General features: G+C 34.3%; 1 protein-coding gene and 1 long non-coding RNA gene across 2 annotated transcripts; one reads left to right on the top strand and one right to left on the bottom strand.

Moving 5' to 3' along the window:
- Positions 1 to 597: 597 nt before the first annotated feature.
- On the top strand, positions 598 to 5823 carry LOC145132106 (ribonucleoside-diphosphate reductase large subunit-like). Its single transcript, XM_079066758.1, has 16 exons — positions 598 to 703; positions 793 to 1087; positions 1165 to 1226; positions 1294 to 1381; positions 1586 to 1849; positions 1933 to 2226; positions 2330 to 2497; positions 2614 to 2706; positions 2799 to 2948; positions 3218 to 3304; positions 3726 to 3890; positions 3994 to 4113; positions 4291 to 4493; positions 4650 to 4799; positions 4886 to 5033; positions 5584 to 5823. The coding sequence occupies exons 2-13, from the start codon at positions 869 to 871 to the stop codon at positions 4435 to 4437; spliced, it is 1857 nt and encodes a 618-aa protein (XP_078922884.1). The 5' UTR covers positions 598 to 703; positions 793 to 868; the 3' UTR covers positions 4438 to 4493; positions 4650 to 4799; positions 4886 to 5033; positions 5584 to 5823.
- A 4771-nt stretch (positions 5824 to 10594) lies between these two features.
- On the bottom strand, positions 10595 to 11559 carry LOC145128524 (uncharacterized). The gene is made up of 4 exons (XR_013716965.1): positions 11484 to 11559; positions 11298 to 11374; positions 10733 to 11211; positions 10595 to 10649 (listed from the first exon to the last, which is right to left on the bottom strand). It is a non-coding gene; the product is annotated as an uncharacterized LOC145128524 (long non-coding RNA).
- Between the last annotated feature and the right edge of the window lie 5854 nt (positions 11560 to 17413).

Raw genomic sequence — 17413 nt, 5'->3', positions numbered from 1 at the left:
GAGAGGCGGAATAGACAAAGTCACATCAAGTTTAGATGTTAAAATGGAATGAGTAGAGCTGGGACGATGAAGACGAAATCATGATGATGAGAGAGTGGTAAAAGGGACTGTGAAGTTTCAGAAAGAACGGAAAAATTGATAATGAAGTCTTGATCTAGACGACTAGGTAATTTCCACGTTACAAAATGACTCAATCAAAATGTTTTCTTTCACTTATGGTTTTGGTTTTGGATTATTCTAGTTTATTTAAAGAATTCAAAAAACTTATATATAAATAAACAAGTCATTTTCAAGTTAAAATTCTTAACCGTAACTTTTTATGTTTAATTTTCGTGTCGTGTGTTGTACCGTTTATTTATACGGCTTAAAATATCTTACCAAACCAGTTTATTTGGTTTTTTTGGTACAGGGTCGTTGGTTCTCTCCGCCTCTACTTTTAGGTTATTTTTTAGGGTATGTTTGTTTATTAAGAAAAAATTGATTTTAAAAAATATTTGAATAAAAAAAAGCTGCTTTTTAATAAGTAAAATGACTAAAATACTAGAATTTTCGAGCTTTTTAAAACCTTTATTTTTTCCATTCCAAAACGCTCTTTCTAAATACACAAACATTAAGCGCTTTTTTGAAAAGCTATCACGAACACCCGGTCCTATTTGGAAGACGGAAAGAGGGCGGAGCAGTCGAACGGACCAACGCATCTCAGGTCAGTTTCCGCAACTGTTTATCGATAACCTTACATTACGTTATGTGCATGTAAATGCAAGCTTCGTTTTAATCGAATGAAAAAAATAGCGTTGTAGAATCTAAGTTCGTGACACCGTTTTGCTATCATAACTGGTCTGCCATCCAAGAAACCCTAATTCCAAAAATGAAAGTGGTGACGAGTGACGGGGATGAAAAGGATGTGAGTTCTTTTGGGATTCTTCTCCGGCTGCAAAAACTAAACAAAGGCCTTAAATGTGATTTGAATCTTATCTGCGATAAAGTACTCTATGGTGTCTACGGGGTTGTCCCTATTAGTCAACTTGATGGACTTATTGGGGAAACAGTCGCTGCCATGAATGTTATCCATCCAGACTATGCTATCGTAAGTTTATAAACCTCTACCTGTACTTTGTAATTTATAATTAGTCAATTGAATTGCCTAATTTTCATTTAATACAGCTGGCTACACGGTTCGAGGTTTCGATTCTCCACAACAAGACCAAGAAGTCGTTTTCTGAAAAGTAAGCGACGCTAATCTTAGTTAACTAACACAATTATTTCCGGCCTAAATCTTGGTTGTCATTGCAGAATCAAATATATGTACTCTTATAGCAGTGAGATATCTGGGCAGAAGGCTTCTCTTATTGCAGATGATGTTTATGAAACCATTATAAAGGTGTGACATATATACAAATTTGCTAGTACTGATTTGAGATTTAAGTGTGATCTTATGCAGCTTTTATTCTTTTCACCGGATTTTAGCTATTGTTTCTTTTCTTTTTATATGTTTTAGCCAAATCTAACCCATGAACGGCAAAATATAACTTGAAATTGTTAAAAAAAACTTGATATATTTAATGGTGTAACATTTTTGTTTCAGTATGCTACAAAGCTGGACAATGAGATTAAGTATGAGCGGGATAATGAGTATGATTATATCAGTTTTAAAACTCTTGAGAGATTTTATCTCTTGAAGATAAATGGGAAGGTTGTTGAAAGTCCTCAAGACATGCTGATGAGAGTTTCAGTTGGAATTCATATGGATGACATTGATTCTGTAATCAAGTCCTATCACTTGATGTCAGAAGGGTGGTTCACTCATGCTTCTCCCACCCTCTTCAAGGCTGGAACACCCAATCCCCAAGTATGTTTGTTCTTATTTTTTCCTTTTGCATTATCCTATTTGTTTCCTTCTTTCTCACATGGAGTTAATAATGTGCTTTATAGTTGAGTAGCTATTATCAATTATGCATAAAAGAAGATAGCATTGAAGGCCATTATGATACTTTAAAAAAATGTGCTGTTATCAGCAAATCAGCAGGGGGTATTGGTGTTTCTGTAAACAAAATCGGATCAACTGGAACTTTCAATGACACCATTCCAATGCTGCATGTCATCAATGATACCGCCTGTTATATTGACCAAGGAGGTGGCAGGAGAAACGGTGTGTATGCTGTCTATTTGGAGCCATGGCATGATGACATCTTTGAATTTCTTGATTTGATGAAAAACCATAGAAAGGTAGCAATCTTTTTGCAATAATCTTACTTAGAAACTCTGCTAAAGTTCAACATTTTAAAAACAATATTTGGGGCATAAAGTTCTAAATTTGACTAAAATCCAGACGGAACATGCTCGGGATTTGTCTTACGCTCTGTGGGTACCTGATCTCTTTATGAAAAGGGTTAAGAGTGCTGGCAATTGGACTTTATTTTGTCCAAACGAGGCTCCCGAGTTGGCTGATTGTTGGGGACAAAAATTTGAAGAACTCTATACCCAATATGAAAGGGAGGTAAAACTATCCTTTTCTATCATACCTTTTTTTTTTTTTTTTTTTTTTTTTTTTAAAGTAAATCCAGTCATATATTAGTTCTATCAGTTAGTAGTAATTATTTCTTACAAACTCAGGGTAAAAGTAAGAAAGTTGTCGACGCAGAGAAACTTTGGTCTGAAGTTTTGAAATCCCAGATTGAAACCGGGGCTCCTTACATACTCTTCAAAGTAATTCAATAAGATGGAATATTTTCTAGTTATTTTAATTTTTTTCATATTAGTTCGTATTTCATAAATTTAGTGATGAACTTCATTTTTAGGATTCTTGTAATAGTAAAAGCAACCAGCAGAATCTTGGTACCATCAAATCTTCAAATCTGTATGCCGACATTATCGAGTATGCAAGTCCAACAGAAACTGCTGTGTGTAATATGGCATCAATTGCATTACCTCGATTTGTTCGCGAGAAGGTATGTTTTTGGTGATTTGCTTTTAAGGCTGTATTTGTTACATGTTGCTGGATCTGATGATGGGGTCATTAATGTATTTTCACAATACAACTTGTTCATTATCGAGTATCCACGTCCCTCCCATTCTCAGTCCAGTGCATGCCAAATACAATACAACTTGTTCAATTAAGTCTTGTGTAACAAGTGGGTTCTAACTCGTAAATATGATTAGAGCTCATTTTGATATTGTCATGCTTCATTTGAACTTGTATTTAATATATTTTTTTCAGGGAGTTTCAGAAGAATCTCAACCATCAAAGCTTGTTGGTAGCATTGGTTCTGGCAACCGATACTTTGATTTTGACAAACTAGCTGAGGTTTGGCTTCGAAATCTATTGGGGGTTATGCAAAGAATAGTGACATACTCTTCGTTGATTTGTTTATTACAGCATCCTATTTTTATTTCTCATTATTACAACATTGCACTTTCAAAATATACTCCATTAGTCCATTATAGCAAAGCCTTCCAAAAACAAAACAATTCACTGCTACAGCTTTGTTGATTATTCGAATTATAAAGTCCTATTCTATAGAACAATGCTATTTTTGGGTAGGTTATTGAAATGTCATTGGCTGAAAGTGACAATGGTGTTATTGAAAGAACTGAAAGTAGGATGCTATAATATACAACTAATGGAAGTACATTGCTATTTTCTTGCAGTTAGCCATAGAATCTATCATTTCACCATGATCGTAAATTCGTAATTCTTAAATCTTTATTTGTGCTGTGTTGGGCAGATCACATCAGTTGTTACAACCAATCTCAACAAAACCATAGATGTAAACCATTACCCTATTGAAACGGCAAAAATGTCGAATTTAAGAAATAGGCCCATTGGAATTGGGGTACAAGGTCTTGCAGATACTTTCATTCTGCTTGGCATGCCATTTGATTCACCGCAGGTAAATCGTTGTCTTACTTAATTATAATCCTCAAATGGCTTGTCGGTTATTGACTTTTTTTTTTTTTTTTTTTTTTTTTTTTTTTTTTTGTCTTGAAATGCAGGCTCATGATTTAAATAAAGACATATTTGAGACCATCTACTACCACGCAATGGAAACTTCATCTAAGTTATCTGAAAAGGAAGGCACATATGCAACGTATGACGAAAGTCCTGTTAGTAAGGTATGTCACTTTGGATAATATTTACGGGTTTTGGTGGGTCAACTTAGGTTAGGTGTTGTTGGAATAGTAACCTTTTTATAGAAATATTCATGGGTTTTGGAAATAGTGAAAATTATTGATTTGGGTTTATTAAATTATAGCTAATACCCCATTAATTTTTATGTAATCTGCTTTTAGGGGACTTTGCAACCAGATATGTGGAAAGTAACGCCTTCAGAAAGGTGGAACTGGGAATCTCTTCGCACGTTAATAAAGAAGAATGGCGTGAGGAATTCCCTGCTTGTTGCTTTAATGCCAACTACGTTCACAAGTCAAATTCTCTGAAACAATAAGTGTTTTGAGCCATACATCTCTGCTGTCCACAATCATAGAGTGTCACGGTGCGCAACTTTATGGTCTTGCATTATGGAAATTGGAATCAGTGAAGGGATTGAATGAAAATAAATTGTTTGTTTTATCCATTTTTGAATGGAATGGAATATGGCTAAGGGTGTTTTTTTTTTCTTCTAATTCCACCGGTAATTATCTTTTTGCAGTGCTACATTTTTTGTGGTGAACAAGCATTTGTTGAATGATTTAACTCAAATGGGCATTTGGTCTCCCGATCTGATGAATCAAATTATCTGTGAGGATGGTTCTGTCCAGAAAATTTCTGTTATCAGTGAAGAGTTGAGAGATATTTACAAGTATGATGTAGAGTAGATTGCCTTTATTTGTATTTATCTTACAATTATACCTCTTTCTGGCCTCATTTTTTATAAAATGGAATCAGAACTGTTTGGGAGATCGAGCAAAAGACTTTGGTTGACATGGCTGCTGACCGTGGATGCTACATTGACCAAAGTCAAAGTCTCAACATTTTTATAGATCAGCCTGACTTTCAGAAGCTCGAAGATCTGCACTTTCATGCTTGGGATAAGGTATATCAACTATTTTAATTATAGTTAAATTATGACAATTTTATTATTTGTGAAATTGTTACTAAGCCATGTATCTTCTCCACATCAAGTGCTTTGTATAAAAAATATTTGAGAAATAAATAGAAGCTTGGGGTAAATGGAAAAGAAGAATAAATGAGGATATATTAGGGGATTAAATGAGAAAAATTTCATTCCCTGATGTTCTTTATTAAGTTTTCCAATATGTTTCAACTCAAAAAGAACACACATATACTTTTGTTGATTTGTTTACAATGATGTACTTTGAAAAATCCACCCAATTAAAATAGCAATGTCATCCAATTACAAAACACTTTTCTGTGCCATTATCAGGTGGTTTTTTCAAAGTACATTGTCCTAATAAGAGAAAATATTGCAAGTTTAATGCTATAATGGGGCAGCATTCACAAAAACAGTGAAAGTACAATTGCTGCAGATAGAAAGAAATAGAAGCAGAGTGCTATAATACACAAAAAGTGTAAGTACATTGCTATTTCTTGAGTTAAGTCTCATTTTTGTTTCTGGGCATCAGGGGCTTAAAACAGGGATGTATTGTCTGCGGTCGCGGGATGCGGTGGGTGCGATCAATTTCACTCTCGATACTTCTTTTTTTAGGTAAGGTTATGATGATATGAACTGGAACTGTATGGTTTTTTATTTTTTTATAGTTAATGCGAATATTAAAACTACTGATACTTATTAACGGATGATAACACAAACGTGTTCCTTGATGAACCGTGCATAATGAAGAGCATGTGGAAGTTAAAATTGATTGGTTAATGGTTAGTTGATTAATGATATATTTATCTATTTGATTATATACAAAAATACAAAAAAGAAAAAATATTTGAGACGTACCATTATTTACTTGGGCTTTTTATGTTACCTCTTGGCTTTCAAAACCCTATAGCTAGTGGGAGCAGATTTTCGTTAACCGTAGATGGCCCATAATAATCTAAACCATCATTGGGCTGGGTTTGGGTCCAAACACTAACCCGACTGAATAGTGAATACGATACAACATGTCTAATAGCATCTTCAGATTGTTAGGAGATTTATTAGAGTTGGTACATGGATTTATATTTGTCCGACCTCTAGATCTATTTTTATGCTACTATATATTTATACAAACAGCTCACACTAGGAAAGAATCAATGCCTCACATACTTTCATCATGTGTACAAAGGCGATCACAATCATGCATTGAATCATGTACCTTTGCACATTAAAGAAGAATCAAAACCCCTCGAATTAGGAAAGAATCAATGCCTCACATAATTTCATTTCAATGGCAAAAATATGCATTTTGCTTCCCATCCCAAACATACACAACTCCCTTAAGGGTCAAGGAAGTTAATGCCCCAAATGTAAATGCGAAGTCTTTTATAAGTATTTTGTCGTGGCTAGCTAGATCCAAGAAACTTCTCACCTTAGCCAATATCTTTGGAAACTTCACTCCATAATAAGTTCTATCTCAAAATTCAAATCAATCGCGGAACACGAGCGTTTGAAGTAGGGGGGGGGCCGAAACCAAAATTCAAACAAGGCATATAATTTTTTTAACAAATAGATTGAAAAAAAGCAAGTGGTTGTTTAATAAATTTACAACCTAAAATAAGATAAAATAACAATAAATTCTCAATTGCTCAATAAATTAACAAAATACAATAACGTTTACCGTGAGTATTGAGAAAAGTTTTTCAAATTCTTTAGTATCTTCTATGTAAAATAATTAAATGGTTTTCTACTTCTTTTTTTTTTTTTTTTTTTTTTTTTTTTTTTTTTAAGCTTTTGCAGCCTTAATTGATTTGAAATTTTGAACAAATCATAATCATATTACCGATTACTCTCGAGTCTTGTCCTCACTTTTCACACTATTGAGACTTTAAAAGAGAAAGAGATAAAGAAAGAGAAATTACAATTACGAGTTCAATTTCTTTGCGGTGAGAACGATGGTGGAGGCGGAGAAGTTAGACCCACAATTACACAAGGAGCCCATTTTTATTTCCTGACCAAGGGATATGTAAGCAAGCCAAACTTATTTTCAGTAAGAAAAATCTTATCCCCGATGAGCACCGCGGAGGTCTGACGGTGGCCAACTACCAAAGGGTGGAGGTTATTTGAAGTGTGCAAAGTTGGAGCTTTTAATGAAGCCTCCGGTGAGCGGCGATGGCGGTGGTGAAATGCGTATAAATCATCCTTGATAGCCTCTTGCAACTACGTATCCAATGGAATAACCCTTTCGAATCCATGACTTATGCTCGGTGAATTTCTATTATAGTATTTGTAACACCCAAAATTTTTATAAGAATTGTAACCGGAAATACAATCGATGGTAAGGGTGGAGGGAGTCATTCCCACTCAACTCAACCATTTTCTCTCTTCTCGCACTTTCATCTTTTCCAACCCACAACATATAAAAACCCTATCTTTCTCAACACATTCAACCCATTTGCCACATCATTCTTTTTTATTTAATTAAATAAGAAAATATAAAATAAAATAAAATATAATTTTTTTTCATTGAATAAGTGTGAATATTCAATCTCATAAATATTGACAAAATTATATTAAAAAAAAACATACAAAAAAATAAAATAAAATAAAACTTATCAAGGATAGAGCAAAATACAAAAGAAAAATAGCAAGAAAGGAATTATCTGTGCAATTGTCATATAATTAATTCAATTGAATAATCTCATTTATGTTGACACGTGCATGTAACTTGTGTTTTGATTCTTTAAGTGCCATGTACATGTTTCCATTTATTGAAACCACCACGGGTTGGAGCCGTTAATCGCATCTTTAACCTTGACCACCAACCTTGCTTTGTATCGTTTGGAGCCGTTAATCGCATCTTTAACCCAAAACACCCACTTGTTTTGAAGTGCTTTCTTCCGTGATGGGAGCTTGACCAAGGACCAAGTATGATTCTTGTCAAGTGAGCTCAATTCTTCTTCCATAGCCTTCTTCCACTATATGGATTCTTTCATCCGTAAGGCTTCTGGATAAGACCTAGGTTAACCATTCTCTGTCAGCAACAAGAAGTTTGTTGAAGAAGGCCTTCGTACTCTAATGGATCTACGAATGGTTGGGCTTCAGTCTTTACACCTTCATCCTCTGAACTACTATCATTCATGCTCCCACTATCTCCAGTTTCATCAGAGCTCCCACTGTTTCCAGAACCTTCACCTACCTCTGGAGTACTGATAGGTTTTATAATGTCGTCATTAGAAGTTTCTTCTAGATCAACTTGTTCTTCCTTTTCTGGTTTTTTGTTATTGTTGGAGCTCTTAGCAAGTTCATCAATGTATAATGAATTCACATTGAACATCACATCCCGACTTTGAATGAAAGTCGTATTAATAAAAAAACCGAGAGCATGCATATAGAGAACGTCTAAATCTAACTCCATATGATTAAGTTATGATTTTTCGAAATTTCAGCGTAATAGTGAGGACACAAAAATCGAAATTCAAATCGATTGATTGTTAGGGGAAACAATCTAAATGAGAACTGAAGAACTCATGAATATGTGCCCGTCAATATATAAAGCCAGCCGGGAACGAAGTTCGTATGAAGGATTTATAAATTTCGCACAAACTTTAACAAGTCTAAATTAGTCTAAATATGAATTGAGAAATCTCTAGAAAAATACCAAACTTTTGGGAAAAGTTTCATTTTAGTCCAAAAAAAAATTAAATAAAAACCCAGAAAACCGGATTATTTAAACAATTTAACCCTATGTAACCTTTTGAGCAGGCCACCTAATGACGTGGAGTACCAAAGTGGAAAGATGCTTGATGTGACAGACATGAAACATGACATTCCACGTCAACATCTTAAGTTGAAAATAAAATGAAACAACAAAGTAAGAAGAGGCACAGGTCCCAAGGTTCAAATTCACGACCTCCTCCAAATGACTCACACATGCACCTTACCGCTAAGCCGCATACACTTTTGAGATATTATGGATGATTTCGTTTATATATCGCTAACATCACTGAACAATAAATAAGAAAAAAGGAGGACGGGAGGATTGGAATTCAAAACCTAGAACTTGACGACCAAACACATCAACCACCAAGCTAGAAACCAATTTTTGCTCCTTCGTATGCTTTTATTTATATAACGTGTAAATTGAATCCTTATTTTAATTATAATAATAAGATTTTAAGTTATTAATATTATTATCAATATTATTATTATTACTATTATTAAAAACGTAAACAAATACTTTTTTTAATTCGTTTTTATCAATATTATTATATAAATTCATATATACATTTTAAGTATGTATTATACGTATAAAAATATATTTATATATAAAAATATATATAAATATAATAAATACATGTAGAAAACATTTGTATATATTTTTATACCTTAAAAATAGTTTAAAGTGTTTTTCGATTAAACATATTTATGCATATTTTTTCATAATATTGGTTATTATTCATATTATTTAAAAAATACATATAAAATCATATAAATTAGTTTTTATATGTATAAAGTTTTTATATGGATTTTTCATAATAATTTCAAAGATTTTATATCTTTATAAATGTATTTATACGATTTTATATGTATTGGTAAGAACAAATATAAAAATGTAATTTTATAATAATAATAATAACTAGGGGAAGAACCCGCTAAAGCGGGGTTGAAAACACCAAAAAATTGGAAAAAACAGGAAAGTGATCCATCTTTAAAATTGCTGAAAATAAATATGAAGCAAGTTAGTGTCATATATCCAAAGAGCAGAGAAATAAGAAAAGGAAAATAGTGCAATACTATAATAGCAATATACTTTCTAATCATGTCATATGCAATAAACTGAAATGCAATAAGTAGCATTCATATCTGCCACGAAGCTGTGACGTTGTGTTGTAAGAGAGATTGTAATCATAATACAGTTTCAACCTGAGAAAAGGTAAACTATATAATTTTTTTACTTAAGAGTTACAATACTTATGTTGAAACCAAGGCCGGTCCAAACGTATATGGGGCCCGGGGCGAAATGAAAAAAAATGGCCCCTTACAGACAAATATAATAAAGATTAAAAAAAATATCATTTATTCTTCAGTATAAGCACGTTCAATTAGCAATAACAAGCAAACCAAATTGTTTATCTTTTGACCTAGTTTGAGTATGAACCAAATTTAGGCCCTAAAAATCATTTAAGTAATATTTTTTATATATATATACACTACATAGCCAAGAAATTTTGGGCCCCCAAGAGACGTGGGCCCTAGGCGGTCGCCCAGGTTGCCCACCGTCTGGACCGGCCCTGGTTGAAACGTGCCCTATAAATGAGCTAATTCCTATAGTCACATGATACATGTATCTGCAATACTTCTTAAACTGTTATCCAAAAGGAACATATACTTTTTGCTTCATTGTGCATAGAGAGAGGCAAAAGTATAACACTTGATAAATTTATATACAAAGAAACTTCACAAAATAACAAAACTATAAAAATAATGTTGAAATAAAACATGTGCAAGTGCATACAACATCCTTGATGAGACTGCACTTGTGTGTGAATTCTTAATAAGTTTTTACTTGCTTCTTCCATTTTCCGATTATATCCATATCTACAAAACAAATGTCACTATTTTTATAATTGACAAATACTACTAACTATTACTTCATCTGTAATGGTATTCAAATATTTCACCTTATTCTACTCCTTTGACAAAAAAAGATGACAATGTTGCCACAAAAGGCTGGAATCTGTTTCCCCATTTGCCTCATCATTACTGAACTTTTGAAAAGTCGTCAACTTTGCCAAAAAAGGTTGCATCCAGAAACTAAAAAGAGTAATCATTAAAAAAAACATTTTTCTCAAAGAAAAAACAAAGTATCTTATAAGATTAAGTCATGTACAATACAAATTTTGAAATTAGTTGTAAAAAAAAATAAATCTTACCAAATACAAAACCATAAATAATGTGAACCAAAAAGAATGAAATATGACTTTTGCAGTAATGTAGTAATGTATAATTTTTAACTTCAAAAATTATTTTGTTCAAACCATTCATACCTCCACGGCATGAATGACTGTTTGCACAACATCTAAGATAAGTACTTAAAATTATACAAAAAAAAAAAAACCCAACATTTGAAGATCAAAGTAATTGGTAATCCTTTCCCAAGCTTCAAAAAAATAAGAAAAAAGTTAGTAAATTATCTGATTTTGATTATTTAGTTACTTTTTTTTTAAAAGAGAGCTATTTACTTACTTTTTTGTATTTAAATTATTTTGAATGTATCTTAGCAGCTCATGTTCTTTATCCGGCCCAACATACTTGCTCTGACCCTATATACAGCGTTGGGTACATTTAGGGTGGAAATGCTATAAAAGCAACAGAGTACCAGCCAAAAATACTAGTCAACGTTGACATGGTAGAATCCAAATAGAAACTTACTTTAAAACAGCAACCAGAAATAGCAACCTCGAAGCTGTAGTGCAATTGCAATATCACTGATAGGAGTGTACATACATATTGCAATTTACCATTTAAGGACGATATTTGGTAATAATAATAATACAACTTGTTCTTTGTCATTCCTTGTTCGCTTCCAGCTATCTAACTGGTCACCTTCCTAATTATTATATTATTATTTTAATATTTCTGTTAAAAGTTCACCATTCCTCTAGCTAGTATTTAATTTGGTATTATATTATGTATATAATTTATTTATTTTGAACAGTAATTATAATAACTTCCCTCTCGTTTTGAACTTTAATGTACGTTTGGAAAACAAACCAAGGTTAGCATAAATGTTTTATGATCGGCTAAACAACATCATATTGTAAAAAAATGATCATAAAGTGCCAAAAGCCAAAAATATTTTAGTTTTTTTTTTTTATAATTTCAGTATCAAACTAATAATTATGATAAGCTAGCTTTATAAGTTCATGAACTAAAACAAAAGTAATAAAAGCGAATATAGAATAAATTACTAAGTTGATATATACTTGTGCTTAATCAATATCATGGATAAACAAAATATATAATAATAATAATAATAATAATAATAAATGATAACCCCGTATTTCCGGAATATGTTTATAACAAAGAAAAAAAAAATCTCGACTCTTGATCATAACTTTGGAACATGGATCATAGATTTCTTAAAATTATAGGAATCAACGTATGCATATTTTTTCGAATAATAAATATACAAACTGAAAGTAAGTGGAGAATAATGGATCAAAAATCGAACCTGTTGCCCCATTTCAGTGAAGCTCAAGGATTCAACGCTCATCTTGAGGAGTCATCTTGCCGCTTTTGAGACCTGGGTGTAGATAGTTTATCCATCTCAATCTGCAACTCTTTCCACTTCTTTTTAAACCTGAATAATTAAAATTTCAAAAAAAATAGTCCCCAAAATTATATTTGGGTAGGTTAGACAGAAGTAGTAATTTAAAGATTGATTTTGTTTATAATAGTACACATCTTTTACTTTATTTGTTTAGTAATTTCCATGGCAACAAAACCTTTAACTCTTAACAGTAATCAATTACTACCTATGTTTCATTTTTGTATCTCCCGCCACCTTCAAACCTGAAACTTTTGCTATGAAATCCCAGATTTAACAAAGAATAATTTCAATTAGAGAAATCAAGAACCAAACTTTCTTCACAAAACACATGACAAATGCCATAACAAAAGGCCAGACATCATCGTCCCAACAAATAAGTTCTTATAGCAGCTCTTCTCGTATCTGTGGACATGAAGTCTAAAACATTAAAAAAAAAAAAGTTGACATTAGACTTCATAAAAGCTATAGGTTGAATCTAGGAATGAAAACTGAAAAAAAAAAAATTAAAATAAACATATAGTTGAATCAAACCCATATGGAAAATAAATAAAACATTTAAACTGCCATTAAGAACTCGAATAAGAATGTTGGCATTAGATTCAAAACTCGATTAAAATTTAAACATCAAACATTGAAAAAATACCCTGTTATTTAACTGGCATTAAGCATCATGCATTAAAACAAACAAAAACAATTACATCATATCACATACACATAACATACCCACCTAAAATAATAAATGTACACAGTCTCTTCTGTAAGAGGGTTTTCATCTTTATTCACCTGCAGCTAACCAATTTTGTAGAGCAATAGAGCATAGTTACTCTTTAAGAGGGTTTTCATCTTTAAATTACAGATTTGGCCAACAAATTCGGAATAAATACATCCATATCTCTTCTGCCTTCTCACAATTTCCAAACATTGAATAAGCATCAACCGAATCATGAATGAAAGTATATAAACATGTTGAATATCTTTGAAATTGGAATAGCCTAAACCCTAGAAACGTGAAGAAGATATAAAACGATAACTCCAGAACTCATCAAGCGACTTGCTTGGACTTATCAAAGGGAGTGTCGAAGCAGAACGTCCAACAATGGTCGACCGGATATCCGCACTGCCACCGACAATCTCTCCCTCTTCCAGTTGGTCATCTTCTACACCATCTGATCGAACCGTGGAGCCGACGATTGCAGACCCTAATCACGCCAACTGAGACGACGCCATTCGGTTGTGAATCTTCTTCTTTGGTTCTTTGAGAGCTTTCGTTGCCCCTTTCCGTGACCTAAAATAAACGAACCCAAAGCCCTTTGCTTTCCCGGTCACACGGTCAATGACGACGTTACAATCGTCGATTTCGCCGTACCGCTGGAAGGCGAGAGTTAGGGTTTCCTTAGTAGTGTCCCAGCTAACACCGTAGACGACGATCTTCCGATGGGACTGAATTCGGGCGTCAAGCGAAGTGTTTGCTATGGCGGCGTTGATGAGGATTTCGATAAAGTGGTCCTTATTGTATGGTTCGATCACGTGAGTTTGTCCTTTGTTAGCGAGAATGCCCGGAAGACGGTGGAGGACTGAGTTTAGAGAGAGACGGTGGGTTTTGGAGAGGGGGTGGGTTTCAGATGAGTTTAGAGAGAGACGGTGGGTTGCGGTGGAGGGAGCAACTTCGAGGAGGGGTAGAAGATTGACAGTGGAGGGAGAAGTACCTTGGTCAGGTACTGTGTGGAAGGAGGAAGAAGGAAGGAGGTGTTCGTCGTTTGAGAGGAGGCAAACAAAATCGACAAAGATATTGGAAGATACCGGAGGCGGTGGGGAAGAGAAAGAGGGGGTGACGGGTGGCAGACAATGATATTCAAATCAAAACACGTAGCCTGTGATCTTCTCTAATCCAACACGTGTACAGGAACAAATAAAACAAACAGGGTATTCTTAAAGAAAAAGAATAAAAAAAAAATATGGAAGTGGTCCAATAGGAACACAGTACTGTTCCTAAAGGTACAGTTAAACTATATATAAATAATAATAACAATAATAAATCTAATTATTATAGTTAAAATAAGGATTCGAGTTACACATTATATAGAGAAAAACAGAGGAAGAAAGATAAATTTGTTCCTAGCTTGGTGGTTAAGGTGTTTTGTTTTTAAGTTGGAGGTTTTGGGTTCGAATTCTCTGATCTTTCTTTTTCTTATTTATTGTTTAGTAATATTAGTAATATATAAAGGAAATGAGCCATTATTTCCCAAAATGATCTACAGCCTAGCTAGTAGGATGCATGTGGGAGACATTTGGTTGTCGTGAGTTCGATTGACAACCCCCTCTTATTCCTCTAACGATTTAATTTATTTTCAACTTAAGATGTTGACGTGGAATGTCACGTCAGCTGCCACATCGACCATCTTTCCACATTGGCACTCCACATCAGCAGGTGACCTGTTGAAATGGTCATAGATGGCTAAATTGTTTAAGTTATCCGGTTTTTCTAGGCTTTTTTATTCAAAAAAAATTAGGACTAAAATGAAAATTAGATGTTGATACCTTAATGAAAGTAAGGACTAAAATGAAAATTAGGACTAAAAAATTAGGAATTCTCTGAAGATTTCCCATATGAATTTTAGTTAGAGTGAGAATTAAATGTTGATACCTTAATGAAAGTTGTAGAGCTCGTCGATAGGATTCCGGGGATGTAAAGAGCGTCGACAACGGAGCTCATATGCGAATGTTATGGTCGTCTGAAGATCTACGAGAAAATGCTTGCGTTGGTGTCGTGGCAGCATCGGAGTGCGCCACATGGCATGGTCGGCCGCCCACTCCTCCAGGAGACAAGGGGACATGGCACCATGAGATTTGGACACGTAGCACCATGGAATGGTGACACGTGGCATGGTTCTAAAAGAATGACACAGATAAAGGAGCGGACGACACGTGGCAACAAACAAGAGGGGACACGTCAGCCAGGTGTGCGCACACACAGATGTCGCGCCCTCTTGTAAACTTTATAAATATGCTACGAAATCAACTTATCCTTCCTCACAACTTCTCCAGATCTCTATCAAATACCTTCCCACCTTTAATTTCGATTTTCTCCCAACTTTTACAACGTTTTAGTAGAATCTCTAGAGCTCTAGGATCCCGGCAAAAAGAAACTTTCGGGTCAAGATTTTGCCTGTGCAATTTCTCAGTTTTCGCTAAAATATCTGTAAGTTAAGCTATACTTAATTTATTTCAGGTGTAACTTTTATTTATGTTCATAGTCGTCATTATGAACCTATACATAAGATTTATCATTGATTCCAAGTCATTACTCATTATATTAATTGATCTACTTATGAGGATGATGTCTAGGATGGATTTAGTAAAGTGTTTAAAGTGGGATTTCCAAACAATATACTTTGTATACCAAACGGACCCTACCTCATATATGATCCTACATGTAACACCTGTTTTCAAGGATGAATTGATTTAGAGATTTAAGGAGTCAAAAGCTTGGTTTTTGGGGAAATTCGTGTGTCACAACGTGAAAATTCAATATAAGGAACGCGTTTCGGAACTATTCTCATGACGTGACACATAAGTCGACACGACGTGAAGCATGCTCTAGCCAGAGCCCTTGATCTTTTAGGGTTTCCTTCGTATTTAAACTCCTCTAAGCCGATTTTAGGGTTTTTTTATCAGCCTCCATCACCCTTAAACCTCAGAAAAACCATAACCCTAATCCCATTGGTGTTTCTTGTCCTTTTTGGTGCATTTGGTAGCTTGAGGAAGGAGAAGAAGAAAGAGAAGGATGTGCTCTAGTTGTGGATCTAGCAAGGAATGTAACATCCCAAAAATACTAAGTAAAATTTTTTATTTTTAACTCAACCAAAAACCATTAACCATTCATTTCAACCATCAAAGTATGACAATGTGGAAAAATAGTTATCAGAATACAATCCCAGAATCCTAACATGTTAAACATTGGTGGATGCGAGTCGATCATGTCGGGCCCTTCCCTTTTGAACCAAAAGTACCTGAAAAACATTTAAACATAAAGCGTAAGCACAAAGCTTAGTAAACTCCCCAAAATACCAGATACCATACATATAATGGGCCCCACCCGGTCATCGGTCCCCGCCCAACACATTCATCAGGCCCCGCCCGGTACATACAAACACATACCATACATGCAAGAGTCACATAGACAGCTAGCATCCTATAAACATAAATCAATGGGCCAACATTAGTGCATTCGACCTGAAAATACTATGAGGAGACTCACCTCAATCTGAAGTTAACCGAAATCTCACACACGCAGTTGCTACAAAGCTCCTCACACTGAACACATTCAATCTAACCCTAATTAATAATTAGGGTAATAACCCATAATCAAGGTCCAAATCATATTCTCTCTTACTAAGGGTAAAAGACCATTTTACCCTTCCCATACTAGACCCAACTAATCATGGCCCAAAACCCAAAATGGCCCAAGGCCCAAAATGGTCCAAATGGGCATCTGGGAGTATGCCATGTGTACTCTCTTTTTACACCCTACATATTGAGTTACCACCGAGACGAAACGAGGCAAAACCCGTTATGCCATGCGTACCCTAGGGTTATGCCCGACGTACTGCTCTGATGCACAATTCCATTTTAAGTTCTTAATACCTAAAGACTATACATCCAACTCATATATTTTAATCTTGGGAAGGTCTTAACTGATAAAGTCAAAAACTTTAAGCTTTTGCATGGCTTAATAGAGCCGAAAACTAAACCCTTGGTCCGTAACTTCACAAGATGACTGACAATTTATGCATGGGTGGATTATAACCCTCAAGATCCCATTTTTATGCCATATGAAATTCAGAAACACCAAGAAATGCTTGTCCTAAAATCTTAAGTAGCTTTTACTCACAAGAACCAAAACCATGAGACCAAATGCATGCAAATCTCAAGCTACCCTAGATCTACACAAAAGAATCATAAATGTGAGAGCTTTATACCTCCATCAGTTGGAAAATGAGAAGGAAACTATGGATCTAGAAGCTCCAAG

This window comes from Lactuca virosa, chromosome 8 (genome assembly GCF_052849685.1).
Source record: "Lactuca virosa cultivar CGN04683 chromosome 8, Lactuca_virosa_CGN04683_v6, whole genome shotgun sequence".
In the NCBI taxonomy this organism is placed as follows: domain Eukaryota; kingdom Viridiplantae; phylum Streptophyta; class Magnoliopsida; order Asterales; family Asteraceae; genus Lactuca; species Lactuca virosa.
This window is presented reverse-complemented; position numbering and strand designations above follow the sequence as displayed.